A 14,464-nucleotide genomic window follows, 5' to 3' on the forward strand; every position below is an offset into this window, starting at 1 on the left:
TTGAGATCAGCAAACTTCATTGTGTCTTACCAATGGTTATTGAAAAACGCTGTTCAGTGTGGTCAGCAGCTTTTTTCATGTTAAAAGTTGAAGCATCATAAAACTTTCTTTTTGTGTAAACAGGGGATTTCATAAAAGTCCAGCTGTAGACATGGCAGGATTATTCTGTGCTAGCCAGTCGCTCACCCTAGGGGAGTTAGCCCTTACTGAATTGCAAAAGCAATATATGTATGTTTGGTACAAGAACAGAATGGAAGACAATACCAAACACAAATACGTAAGAATATATTTTTTCTTGCTATTTATTGTTTCCTCTAGCTATTTATTGAGAATGTCTTTGTATCTCTCTCTTCACGCATCTACTATTTATCTTTTTATTCTGTGATGATAATTTTTTGCCATTTTAGCATATCTATTAGCAACTTAATCGGTATGTTCTTTAAAAAAAAAAGAAATGAAAAAGCAGCAGGACTTCAAACAGGGCAAAGCACTTGGCAGATTTTATTGGAGTCTATTTTGTACTTTTGTTCTCTATTTTACTGAAATATTTACTGTAAACATAGAATATCCTAAAAACCACATTTGTCTCCTGTTTCGTTCCGAAAAGGAAACTACATCTCAACTCCCACATCTACAGTTATGAAGGAAGGTTTATGCTGTTTGTTCCATCAAAACAGTGGAAAAATGATGGGTGTACAAGGTCAGTTAGGTAAACTGTTCCAGCTGATGCTTTCTGTGCAATTTAAAGGTAAACACAAGGAAGAGTAAGTTTAAGAAGTTAATGGGCTCAGTTATGGTGTTTCACTTAATTATAATCCGATTTGGATAAAATGTTACTTTTTATTATTTAATAAACTACACTAATAAAATAAAAGATACCATATAAGCTTTATGTTTCAGTTCAAAAAGCTGTCCTGATTTGTTTTCAAGGTTTTTTTGCTTGGTCTCTTAAAAAAAAATTCTCTAAATTTCTTCGTTTAGGGGAAAAAGGAATTTTGGGCAACGACAGGAAGTCACACAAAAGCATGAAAAGCATTAAATAATCTCTAGAAATCACAACCTGCATTTCCTCAAAATCAAAATTTATATCCATACTGAATTGCAACAGGGATCTCATTTTACCTGTATCCGTCCAGTACACTTCATACCCCATTCTTCATTAATTCCGTAACTAAAAGTCATTGTTTCCAGTACAGTCCTTTGCATCACCATGTAAGTACAAAAATGTAATTTACTCTTACTTTAAAGCTCCTTTAACATATGTAGAATGGTGCAAAGCGGACTTAGCATAAATATGAATTAGAACCAATCCTTTTGGAAAATGCTGAAATTCCCGTGGTCTTTGTGATGATACTGTTTGATGTATGATAAAGATGTTAATTTAGGTTGCACCAGCAGTTTCATTTTGAATACTTTTCATTACATTAAAAAAACATAAAAGCAACATCATTCATTAAGTAGACACTTTTAGATGCTTCTTAAATCTGTCTTTCATATTCACATCTCTATTTAGCCTATGCCTTCAATGTATAGAATGCTACTGCTTAATACTGTTTTGAATTAGCAAACAATTCTCAAATTGTCCAGGCTGCTGTTTGGGGTTTTTTTTTGATTTCTTATATAGATATGATTTGGTCTGTCAATCTGCTTTGGAAGACATGAGCTAGAGTTTCATTCCCTCAATCTGAATATAATTTGTGCTGTATAAATTCAGTCTTCTCTTTGGGTTTCTATGTACAATTTCCATGGAAGCCTATTGGTAAACAATTTCCCTCAGAGTGAAGAATAAAAAACAATGTTGAATTGTAGAGTGGAAGGCTATTCCAAGATATCAAAAATACTTCTATTTACTGATTGAAGAAAGAACCCATGTTGTTGCAAGCTGCACCACAAAATAATTGACTGCAACAGGAGTTCTGTATACCAAGCCAAAAATGAGGGCACGTAACCGATGTCAAGGTCAATTATCTGGTAGTAAAGTACCCAACAAAAGGAGACTATTGTGATTAGAGAAATAAGCAGAACATTGTGAATTTGGAAGGGCTGGCAGCAGAGATAGCTCTTGGACTCTTTGTAAACCACAAAAAACATTGTGTGAGAGCACTGAGCATCACAGATGAATTCATAAAAAATAGGAGAGAAAAATCAGTTATGGTGCAGTTGTTTCACTGCACTTTTCTATCTTCAGCCTGTAGATCTTTCATAGTGCTGCTTTCTCTCCTGAAGACTAGAAGAAATACTGTTAAAAAGCACACAATGTGTTTAAAACTGTTCTGGGATCTTTTTGTGCCATACATTCTGAGTTGTAAATCTATCCAGTCTATCTATGTGCTATTTGAAAGACTCTTCCTAAAATGTACTTTTTTAAAAAAAAGATTATATGCCACAGTCCTATATGTAACAAAAATTCTAGTACCCTCATGATATGATATCATTCATTCACATATGTTCCTTATCTAACTGCTTTTTCTCCTGTCCCTTTTCCCTTCCTTTCCACCTCTCCTGACTCTGTTCTCACTGGAATAATCTGCTGTGTTCTTCTTTTTGCTCTTGACTTAGTTTAGGAAATGATCCTGAAGTTGTTACTAACCCAGAATGGACTGGCTTACTACTAACTCACAAAAGGCATAATTCAAACGTTCCAGGGTAATGGAAAATAACTTCTTTTGACATTAGGGAGTTCCACAATAAATCCTATAATCAGCATTCAATGGGAAGCTGATAGTTCCATACTCGTGATACGTCTTAGGTTTTTAGTAAGGTTTTACAGGTTCAAATCCTTACCTTCTAAATGCTATTAGTAAGCAACTTAAACAGATGAGTCTATCTGTTTTCAAACAACATGCTCTGTCTCTGTCATGCATTGAAAACAAATACAGCAATAGTACTTACCCTACGGTAAAAAACTGCCTCATCTCCTGTCTTCGAGACCTCATCAGTTGTTTGTATTCACCAATACGCAATTTCTTTCCATCAACAATGCAGGTACGTTTTGGTCGGGGTTTATATTTGTAATTAGGATACTTTTCTAGGTGGATTTTACTTAGCCGTGCCTGCTCTTCATAGTAAGGTTGTTTCTCTTGATTTGACATGGACTTCCAGCGAGATCCTATAAACACAAAACATTGGTGAACACTCAAGTAAAGCAGGTTTAGTTTTACACATACGCATTCCAACACACCTTCTTGCCATAATAAATACATTTTAAATATGTTAATTAAATAAGCTGATTTGAATTTACATCAGCCAACACTTGGATTTGGATGCATAACTTGAGACATATTAAAGAGACTTGGCTTCCAGATATTGCTGCAGACCTGACATACGTAAATCTCTCTCTACTACCTAGATGCACTTAAAATCAATAGTTGCTTCTCAAAATTGCAGCCTCATGGCACAAAACAGAGTTTCTCCTTCATTTTTAATAGTATGAGCTGTGAACACTCTGTAGCTTTGTATTAGCACACATAATATTGTGGTTAAGTAAGGTCTACAGCCATTCTTTTAATTTTAAGAGCTTAACACATTGCCTAGGGATACAAGCTTCTCTGATAGTTTCATAAGGATCTGATTTATACATTCCTAGTAAAAGATATTAATACCTTGCTATTTAGCAGAAAAAATTTATCAAAACATTGCAGATTCAACTAAATTACCAAAAATCACTAGGTATCTGGGTGTCTTAAATTTACTTATCTTTTGATTTTAGTTTGGCCTAGTGTTGCCACCTGACCTTATTTTAAATCCTATTATGTATATTATCTTCTGGCCAGATTAATAAATGTACAGAACTGCACTTAAAAAGTTATATTTGACTTTCTTAATTAAACTAAACTTATAATAAAAAAAAAAAAGAAAAGCAGAAAGCACATTTGTAATTATATACACCACTTTAGGTACTGTAAACTTTCATTGAAAGCTGCACCAATAAAAAGAGTAAAAAAATTAATACAGTGTATACAGGAAGAGGAAAAAGTATTCAGATCGCTTGTATTGTTTATAAGGAGCTATCTAAACACTTGAATAAAGAAGGTTTTTTTTCAGGGGATACGAAATGCAGAGAGTAGCTTTTTGGTGTCTTTTAGATGGATAAAACGATTACAGCTGTGGTAAACGTGCGTGGAAGCTATTCTTTTACCACGATTTTTCATACATCAACAAATGGAAAAGTTGTATAAATACTACCCGCAGCCAGCAATACTCTGTGTCAGTTCTAATATTTCAAATTCTTTTCTCATTGTCCTGGAAAAGTTGCACAGATATTATATGGACATAGACTTATTTGTGGCAGAGCAGATACTGACAGGTTAATTCCACGGTTAACAAACACTCAATTGCTGGCACTTCTGAAATATTTATGCTGGAAGTTTACATTTTAATGAATACAGTTACTATACTCCTAATAGTTTTTTCACAGAATGCACACAAATAATATAGATTCCCTGCAGCTGCCAACACTGAAACACTGCAGGTTTTATACAAAACTGAAAGGCTATTCATATAACTTACTTATATGGCAGACAAAAATATGAGAACTACTCAGTAAGATTTTGGAAGTTTTAGGACAAAGTAACATTTATTTCTATGTATTTTTGCCTTCATTTGAACTAACAAATGCATTTTTAGAAGCTCCTTCGGTAAGAACATATTTGAACTCAAAATTTACAATGAAATGATTACAGATGAAACTTGATTTTTCCTTTTATTTATTATGAGTTACATTTAGAATCTGTCTTTCACTTCAAAGACTCAGAAAGCAAATACAGGTTTTAACATTTCACCACTCATTCTCATGTATGTTTTAATTCTCTGGAGGGGGTCGCAAAAAGCAATGCAAAATTTCTAAAAAGTCAGCCAATTTATTTGCACAGTGGCAAAACACATGTACTGCTATATTCCCTGATCATCCCCGTGTATACCAATTAAATAATGATGGTGTCTTTTAATCAAGCAAAATTTTAATTGTATGATGCAAGTGCTTGCTTAGCTTTTCTAACATCATAACATTTGGAGTCAAACGTCATTTTGTATCAGAGAAGGTACTCTCTCTCTCTCTCTATATATATGTGTGTGTGTGTGTGCGTGTCTTTTGAACTTGCCGTCTTTCTTGCTACCTGATCAGACTAGTTTGACACTGCAGTCTGAAGTAAACCTTTTATTTTGATTTTGTGCTTTATTAAAATATTTCCCAATAGAGCATTATCACTCCAGATAGCACTGTTTTTACTCTCATTAATTTTGCATTCCTGAGTTCAGGTGATTTCTAATGTGATCTTGCAATTAGGATCAGGCTACGCTCTTGCCACAGATTTGAACAACCTTCTTTTTGAATGCTGCTAAATCAAAAAGCATTTTGTGAGTCTGCTGTTGAAAATAAATGAAGTTAGGGAAGGGGCAGAAAGGGAAAAGTAAGGGAATAAAAACAACCCATGAGTCTTCATTTGTATAAATCTCAGTAATTCCAATTTAAGCGAACATCTCCCAAACATAATATATATCCTAAAATCCGAGAAGCTGCCTACCCAAGAAGGACGTTACTAGCCCACGTCACCAATATAGATAACGTCACCATGTCCAAAACCAACTATCTTCTGCCAGTTGCCACTACTATGGCCGAGCCTTCTAAGCTGCCCTCAGTTTTGGTCCAGCGGCAGTCACGATTTAGTCATCGTCTTGCACTTACCTAGGATTTTGCTGATGTTGGAGTTGTGCATGTCAGGGAAAGCTTGGAGAATTTTCCGACGTTCGTCCTTTGCCCAAACCATGAAAGCATTCATTGGTCGTTTGATGTGCGGTTCGCTACTGGCTCGGCCCCGCGAATCCCTGTAGACCCGAGCTTCAGCCACAGTGGCACCTCCTGTTGGCCAACAATAATACTGCTGTAGTTTAGCTGCAGAGCCATTCATTGCTTTACTGCCTGGAGCGTCAGGGCAGGAAGAAACAAGATGGGTGCAAAACATTATTATGTGCGTTACGCAAGCGCTTTCAGTGCTCTGTTGGCTTTAGCCTTACTCTCCTTCTCTCTCTCTGTTCGCTGTCAGATCTACGAGAGCGAGCGAGAGAAAGGATAGCCAGTAATGTCAGTACCATCAGCCAGGCTCACTCAGCCAAAGTCCTGTAACATCCGAAGGAGAACCCAAATCGTTCTGGTATTTCTCCAGTTACGGTACGGAGATGTGAAAAAGTTTCAGCTGGGGACTTTAACATACATATATGTTCTCTTTGCTCAGCAAAACTCAACATGAAAGTTACACCTGAGAATCTAAACTGATGTCGACCTGTTCGCACAAGTAATTTACAATGACTGTGCTGCTTCGGCAACAAAGCACATGCCAAACATTTCACACAATAAATTACATAGCACGCTCAGGTACACGCTGCTAGTTGTATGCATCTGGCTACGTTTGCTGCTGAATATTTAAAGTCACATTTCCTTTAGCTGAATTTGAGCTGGATCTGTATCTTGGAGCATTCAATCATGTATCTGTTCAATTACATACCTGTAATAAAACCGTTCGCCTTCAACAGGTATGTACACACACGCTACAGCTTCCGAATAGTGTGACTAGTTTACTTAGCTTCTCCGTGCCTGATCTGCTTTAATGAATCCCTGCCCTGTCATCATTACCCACCCTCAATTCAGTGGTGTGCATGCTAACTTGACAACAGAGTAGCACAACAGGCCCCCTTTTTTGTAAAATATTGCAGGTTGGGGCATATATATTACATTGGCTAAAAACACAGGTTAGTTCTTTTTCAAAAAAAAAGGTTAGCTCTTTAAATTAAGTAAAACATTGCAGATCTGCTGACTTCAGTGACTGGCTCACAAGCTTCTAGTTGTGCAAAAGCTAACTTTCCTAATTTAGTGTGAAAACACCACACCTTACTTACTTATACTATTTTAAAAATTCTGTGTAGGAAACATATTTACATGAAAAAAGTCCTAAAATAGGGGATGCATAACTAATACACTACCTTTTTGCCACCAGGTCCACAGTACATTAATTTCATTTAAAATGCACTGACCATACAGAATAAATTGGTCTTGTTTTATATGGTGTTGACAGCCATGTTTATTGTGCAGTGAAATGTAGTGTAGTTTCAAGCTGACTATATCCATCAACGTAGGGCGATATGCTGACTACTGGGCCAGATGAAGACATACATTACCCTGAGAGCAAAACACTCATTCGTATACAGCAGTGTCTTCTCCTGAGGATCACCACGGTAATTTATGATGCCTCCAACGCCATTACTTTACAACTGACACCAATTTGGCAATTTATATACTAACATGCATGCACATAAAAGAAGACAGGTTTGTGGCAAATGTAAGATGCAAAACTATTTTAATACTGTTCTAAGTACCATGCTACAGGTGTTCAGCATTTACAGATGGCAGCTATTGCAGTAAGCTTTTTGTTGCAAAAGAGAGTAGTAGTTTTGCTGAGTGATGTAAGATTCAGATCTGTGTAGCGGACCAGTTCAGGGTGCTTATGGTTAATGAGGCTCCGTTCATTGATGTCAGAAGACTTGGAACATTCATTTCACAGGTATCATCTTCTTAGAGAGGATACATTTATTTAGAAACTATAATAAGTTACAAACATAGTAAGTCAACACTGAGACATTTATTCAGAGCTGCATGGCTATATAATTTAAGAAAGATCAAATATTTCATGTAATGTTCATTCCATCTTTTAAAAAATACTATAAAATTTGTAATGAGTATGTGGGCAATTACAAAGTTGCTGACAGATTAAAAAATGAAAATAATTATTGATGCCAAAGTGGTCATATATTATTTAGCTACTTGACGTACAGTGAAGGAAAGGGGAAGACATGTTTGAACCCACATGATGATCTTCCATCTTTTACCTTCCCAAAGATACTCATTCATAATGGCTGAAGAGTTTGTCTTCAGCCTTTCTAACACAAGTCAGGCCTGATCTTTCAGTCCTAATGCAGGCAAAGAATACTTTTGCTAGTATCAAGATTATAAGCTGGCTTTTTAATTTGGATGTACTTTCGATAGAAAGTCAGAAAAAGAAAATATAAATGATCTGTTTTCAGAGAAAGTTTTTGTTAGAAAACAATTCTTACTTAGGGTAATAAATTACAAACGACTCAAGAAGGCCAAGAAGCTCTGGCTGCATCTGCTTTAAGCAAGTCCATACTTGAAGGATTTGAAAAAGAAGCCAAAGAGGTGGTATTTTTTGTGCTTGATCTCCAAGGGCATATTTGCAAGTTGACCCACAGGCCATCACAAAAGTGTCTTCAAAATAAATTTCTGCAAATAACTAGAAGTAATATAATCTCCATGTTCTCTTTACCTTTTTAGCTTAGAAATGAGGCCCTAATGATACAAAAAAGGACATATACTCAGTGCATTCTTGCAAGTTAAAACGCATAAGAACAAGCTTTCAAACTGCACAATAGTTCTTAGGTACTTCATCATGTCAATCAGATATGTAAACAGTATTTTGCCCTACATGAAAATTTCAAAAGGTTTTACAAACTCTGGGTTTATTTTTGTATTGCAATAGTGATAATAATAACAGAGACAGAGAGAGAGGACTGCAAAGTTTTTAAAGAAAAGATATGTAAAACTGCAAAAAAGTAGGTGTTACTGTTCTGTTCTTTCTGAGAATGTTTTCAGAAAAGTCTAATAAGTAATAGTCAAAAAATAATAGATAAAAAATGTACTACTAATGAAGGCTAGGAATAGAGAAAGAAGTTGGCAATTAAAACAATTGTCTCTCTATGGTGACTAACGGTCTATTTGCTAGTTACTGCTCATACTAGAGTCACAGAAGGAGGTCTTGATTTTCAGAATTAGAATTTTGGTCAGGATTCAAAATTATTGCAAAAGCAGTACGATTTGGCTGCCCTAATGGCTGAGCTGGCAAAGAAATCTACTCTTTGGCCTCAAGGCTGGGCTATCCTAGAAGTGACACTTTGAGCTTCTGAGGGTGTGGACTGCCTCGCTTCCTAGAGCCTTTATATTTGCTGATCTTGCCATGGCTTAGATGATTTAAAGCTAAAAGCAAATTGAAGGAGAGTCATCACGTTTTGTGGATATACATCATGTAATTGCTCTGGGGAAGCTGGATTCAGGACTTGAGTCTAGGGACAATACCATGCCAAAGAACAGCACAGAACGAATCTAAAAATGTTACAGCTTCCTTACAGTAATATAAAACAGTATTTTTCTTCCAAAAGAGGCTGTCCTCTAGAAAGCAGAGAAAAGAATCTGATCAGGAACAAGAAAGGCAAAGATTAAGCATTTTCGTAAGACTGAAATGTTACAGAAAAAACTTACAGTAACAATTGTTACATTGTTTATTTATGATTTCCTGCATTTATCTGAGTTTCTCACTGTTTACAAGATAAGAATTTTAGGGGAGGAATCATCTCCTAGCATCTTCTGTGAAATCTTAGCCACATTATGGTTAATCCTATTGTCTTTAACGGGATGGGATTTTACCCTCCGTTTATACATCACCTGCTACAACAGCACCTCGAACGAGGCCTCTTTACATGTTACTAGAATGCAAATAGTAATAATGGTGACAGGGACAAGCAACAAGAAGCTTGAGGAAAAAGATGAGGAAAGAAAGAGAAAAGAAGTGACAGTAAAGAGAAAGAGATTTTTATCAATCTCTCTGTTATTCCCTAATTACTCCTTGTGCCTGGACATTGATCCATGTTTGAAGCGATACATTGCCTTTGACTTCTCACAGATATCTAATCTCTGGCTACTCTAAATACTGTATGCCATCTTCCGTAGACATATATCAAGTTAGGGTATGTAGAAATAAAGACCATCTTTCTAGGTTCCTCGTATGAAAGTGGACTATTACAGTTAATAGTAAAACTGGTATCATCAGTTATTCACTAAGTCGAGATGACAATTTCTGTCTACCTTGTAAAGGACAGACTGCAGCCTCCAAAATATCCAGCCCCGTCTGTGTTTATACAACTAGCACTGCTAGCAGCTAGCAATTGCGGAGACCAAAACCAAATGAACGTGGAAACTGAAGTGACCCTTTTGCTGCTAGAGATGGGTTGCTCCTAGCACGGAAATGCCATGAAAACAGGGAGAGTGAAAAATTGGCTTGGCAGTCCCCTTTCCTGCTCTTAACCTGTAGATAGATGAATGCAGCCTTTATGGAAGCGCTAACCATATTTTAAATAAAATAGAAAAATGCAAATCTGAAAAGAATAGACAGACGGAAAGATTTGGAAAGTTAAGAACGCAAGAAGAGAATCATTTAGCTCTTATTTTGAGATAATAAGTCCTACGTTTAATTTTGGAAAAGGTTACAAAAATTACTACTTCATTGTTATCTAAGGGACTTGCAACAGCGTTAGGGTAACATTCGTCTTTGTTTTGTCCCTTGGCTGCCTTTCACTTTGCTTTTTTATCACCATCCCCATATTCAAAAGACTTTCTTGCACTTTATTACCAGCAGGAGAGGCAAAACAAACGGGCATCTCATGAACTATTGTCATTACTGGTGTCTCTTGTCATCACTATGCAAAGCTAACACCCACACAGAAACATGACCAGCTCCGGGACTGCAATGCCTGTAGTCACACAGAGGCACAAATGTTCTGCAGGGAAGTGTCTGCTCATCAAGCTGCTTTCATTCCAAACGCTAAACAAATATTGTTCAGCTGGGATTTGAGGGCCCAACATTTCTCAGAAATTGCACACCAGTGAATGAAAGGGGGAAAAACCTGAGAAATATATGACTGATTCATGAAATAGTGTAATATTTAAATGGGCTCTAAAATATTTCACCTGCAGAGGATCTGAAACGTGCTAAGTAAATACTAAGAGTTGAGAATATACTGTAGCACAGGTTGAGTACATTAATGCAACACTCAGTTATGATAAGGCTTCTATTTTTCCTATTAGAGACGCCATTCTCTTTAAAACATCAACAAGAAGAACCAAAAGGGAATTCCCTAAGGTCAGCTCTGAGGAAACATAAACCTCTAATTCAATAACTCCGCTACTGCACTGAAAAAGGCCTTATTATTGCAACATCCATATGGAGTCAATTGGACATTAATGACTAATCAATCCCTCCCCTTTCTATTCTACTTATAGTGTCACAAGCCATGTTTAGATTAGCCCATTTCCTGCTTAGGATCGCTCAAGATGTCTTTTGTTCTTTCAGGGCTGGCCTGATGGAGGCAGCTTAAACAAACACACGACCCAAGTGGTGCAGGAGTTATAAACTGCCATATGTGAATGAACAAAGGGGCCATACTAAAGCCTTTTGTGGTATTTGTTAATGTTTTTCATCTGAGTTTAAAAAGACCTAATGACTTTGCGGTGAGCTGATGCATGTGGCTCGTGGCTTTGCAAAATGAAGGAAATTCTAGCCAGTTATATATCAGCATATATTTTCCAAAGTCCCTTGTTTTCAGTTTTGGTGGCAGCGAGTTTACTTTCTTAGTACATTCTAATGCAAGCAGAATTCTTCATCTCGGTTAAAACAGAGCACCAGTTTTCACAACCATCCTCACAACCTGCATATACTTCTTTCCCCATTTGAAAGACTAGAAGTAAAATTAACAGTGAAATATCCTTCATCTGTGTGTAAAATCAAAGCCGCCCTTCTCCTCTCGAGCAGCGGGAGCAGCTCACTCACCAGCCTTCTAAACTGAACTGCAAGTTGGGTCATATTAAATGCTGAAACAATATTTCTAAATAGGCTATTATCACTTCCATGCTCCGCAGCCAGCTATGCCCAAATCCACATTATTTAAATGAATCAAAACCCCTAAATGTAACTATTTTCTTGATGGCTTACACAAACAGTTTAGATTTCTTGACCACATTTTATGGCAAAATCAACCCTTATGGAAATTTGGCATGGAATACAGCTAAAAACAATATAATCGTCTATTAAATTACATGGAATATTAACTGAATTAATTAGTGCTTAAGGTCTGACTTAAGCCCTCAATGACCAGCATAATCCCACTAGTGCTGTAACACAAGAGCATGAGAAGTTACTCTCTGGAGATCCATGAAACACCTAGATAGAAAGGGGGATGGAGCAGCAGCCTTTAATATAAGTTTGGGGAGATATGTAAGTGTCTTTATATTTTTCAGTCATGTGCCATTTGCACACCTCAAGACCCTTCACAGATAATTAAATAAACCCTAACAACCCCCCTCTGAGATAGATATTATTGGCAGAAAAAGTGAAACATATTGAAGTTGAATGTTATGCAGCTTAAGTCGTGACACCAGAAGTAAAGGACTGTCAGCCATCAGGTCTAACCCCAATCTCCATCCCCCCTGGCGATATCATTGTTTCCATTTCACGTTTAATTTCGTACACAACCGAGGAAAGCAAAGGCCCATAGCGGGGGAAACCACAGACTCCAACCCAAGAGAAATATTACTAGTAATTATTATTATATCTGACAAGCTCTAATGATACTGCAAGTTGCCTTTTCAGAAAATTGTTGTGGTAACAACTGGGTAGTTATTGTTACTATATCAATCAGCTTCAAAGTCAAAATGATAGGAAGAAGAATGGACTGATATATTTAACACACAAATGTTTCCACAAGAGTAATACACTTATTGCCAGTGCAAGTGTTACCAGCATAATTTCAATCAGAAAACATGATACCGATTTTAAAACATAGGGACTAATTCTGCAGTCTTCAGTCATGCCTAACAGTTTTGAAAAAAATCCTGTCTGAGCAAGGGCCACAGGACACGGTCTATTCATATTTCAGTCAATGTTTTGTTTTGTTTTAAGATGGAAAAATGACAGACAGCAATTCACCATAGAGAAAAAGGCAGCATGACCTCATATTTGATGGCTATTCAAGGTGTGTCTGAAAACTGTAAATGAACAACTTTGCTTGCTCCTATATAGCAAAATAATGAATTAAAAAAGCTGAAGCACAACATGGCTTATAAAAGGACACTGGTTTTAACAGTGGAACGAGAGGTTTACAAAATTCACAAATTTACAAAACTCTCCCAAATTATGACCATATATCGGCACATCAGTGCTGATACTAATGAAATGCAGAATGCTCTGCCAAAAAGTTTTAGCATGTGTCTTGGAATCACTGCTTTAATGTCCCATTTCCTGAGTTCAATCTACAATTGAATGTGACACCTTCTAGCAAATTCTAGCAATTCTGTGTATCAAAATAACTAATTCCCTTCCATCCAGCGTTTGCTGTTCTCACTTGTCATATCACATCCATAATTAGATGGCAAGGACCTACGGCTAGGGTATGTGTATGCATGTGCCATTTCTTTTTGCCTATCACATTGGGGGGGTATGATATTAGAATTAGATTAATAATATAATTAGCAAATGATACATCATGAAGGGAGAGAAGCCAAAGCAGCATGGGGACAGGAGTTCTACGTTAATGAGTACTAGAAAATGTTGGGAAAACACTTAAGGCTAATTTTTCAAATGTGCTGCACCTATCCATTCGGGATTTGTGAGTGAAGCCAGGAAGCTGTGTGTACAAATGGGGCAAATGAATGTCCAAATACAGTCTTGCATTTACCTGATCTGGATTTAAAATGGAGGATTTGCCATGAAGCAGGGGCTTATACAAAAGCTTACAAATTACCCTTATAGAAATACTACCCTTACTGTGTAACTACAGCTGCCAAAGTGGAACTAATACTTTCATGTTTGCAGAAGCTGTGACAATACTGTAATGATCACAACATTTTGGACCACTGATTCTGTAAAATTAAGTCAAAGTAAAAATGAAGAAAATATTGACTCCTTGCTAGTGAAGTTCTACACTAAATGCTTGCTTAGATACTTGGCACATCCATGCAGAAGAGAGGCAGATGCTTTAAAACACTTTTCCATTGCTGGGATGCTGAGGCTTCTGCAGGAGAAAATGGTGTGCAGTATAAATTTAGAGAAACGCAAAGTCGTACAAACAAGAGGGCTGGTCTGAACTCTACCAAGTGCTCATGCTTAGCCAGGATATACGATGCTTTTTTCCTGTTGTATTCATATTTCCACCTCACTCCCGGGTCTCAGAGAGGTGGGGAGGAGGAGCAGGATTCCCCCCTCCTCCGCGCAGCCTGATATATAATGGTGGCTTCCCAGCAGCTGAAAATTCCTGTGTGCCTGCAAGTTTTGCACCGTCTGTTTGAGGCAGTTTCAAGTTCCTTTTGCAATGCGGGAGCAACAAAGACACGGGCAGAGCTGGGAAGCAGGAGCACGGGGTGTCTGACACCAGTGGCTGTGATAGCTGCACTTCAGACTGTGAAAAAATGTTTTGAAGCACTGAACGACTATATTTGATTTTTCACTCCCTCCACTTAAAAATAGCTAAGCACACTGACTGATGCTTTCAGTGTTTATGACAATAATGTTCTCGTGGTCAAAGACTTTCTGTTTAAAACTGCAGCCTACAGTTATTTTTTACAGCCTTTTTC

At 37.0% G+C, this 14,464-nt stretch overlaps 1 protein-coding gene across 18 annotated transcripts in view; it reads right to left on the minus strand.

The window, feature by feature from the left end:
* SOX6 (SRY-box transcription factor 6) overlaps positions 1-14,464 on the minus strand; it is a 386,297-nt gene that overhangs the window by 12,154 nt on the left and 359,679 nt on the right. For 16 of the 18 annotated variants that reach the window (XM_064513069.1, XM_026104417.2, XM_064513071.1 and 13 more), the window contains 2 exons: positions 5,684-5,917; positions 2,893-3,109 (listed from right to left, as the gene is read on the minus strand). In XM_064513069.1, coding sequence (XP_064369139.1) covers positions 2,893-3,109; positions 5,684-5,917 — 451 coding nt within the window. The remainder of the gene's footprint in view (positions 1-2,892; positions 3,110-5,683; positions 5,918-14,464) is intronic. The other 2 variants (XM_064513079.1, XM_064513080.1) reach the window with 1 other exon arrangement.

Source organism: Dromaius novaehollandiae, chromosome 5, assembly GCF_036370855.1.
Source record: "Dromaius novaehollandiae isolate bDroNov1 chromosome 5, bDroNov1.hap1, whole genome shotgun sequence".
Taxonomy (NCBI): Eukaryota; Metazoa; Chordata; class Aves; order Casuariiformes; family Dromaiidae; genus Dromaius; species Dromaius novaehollandiae.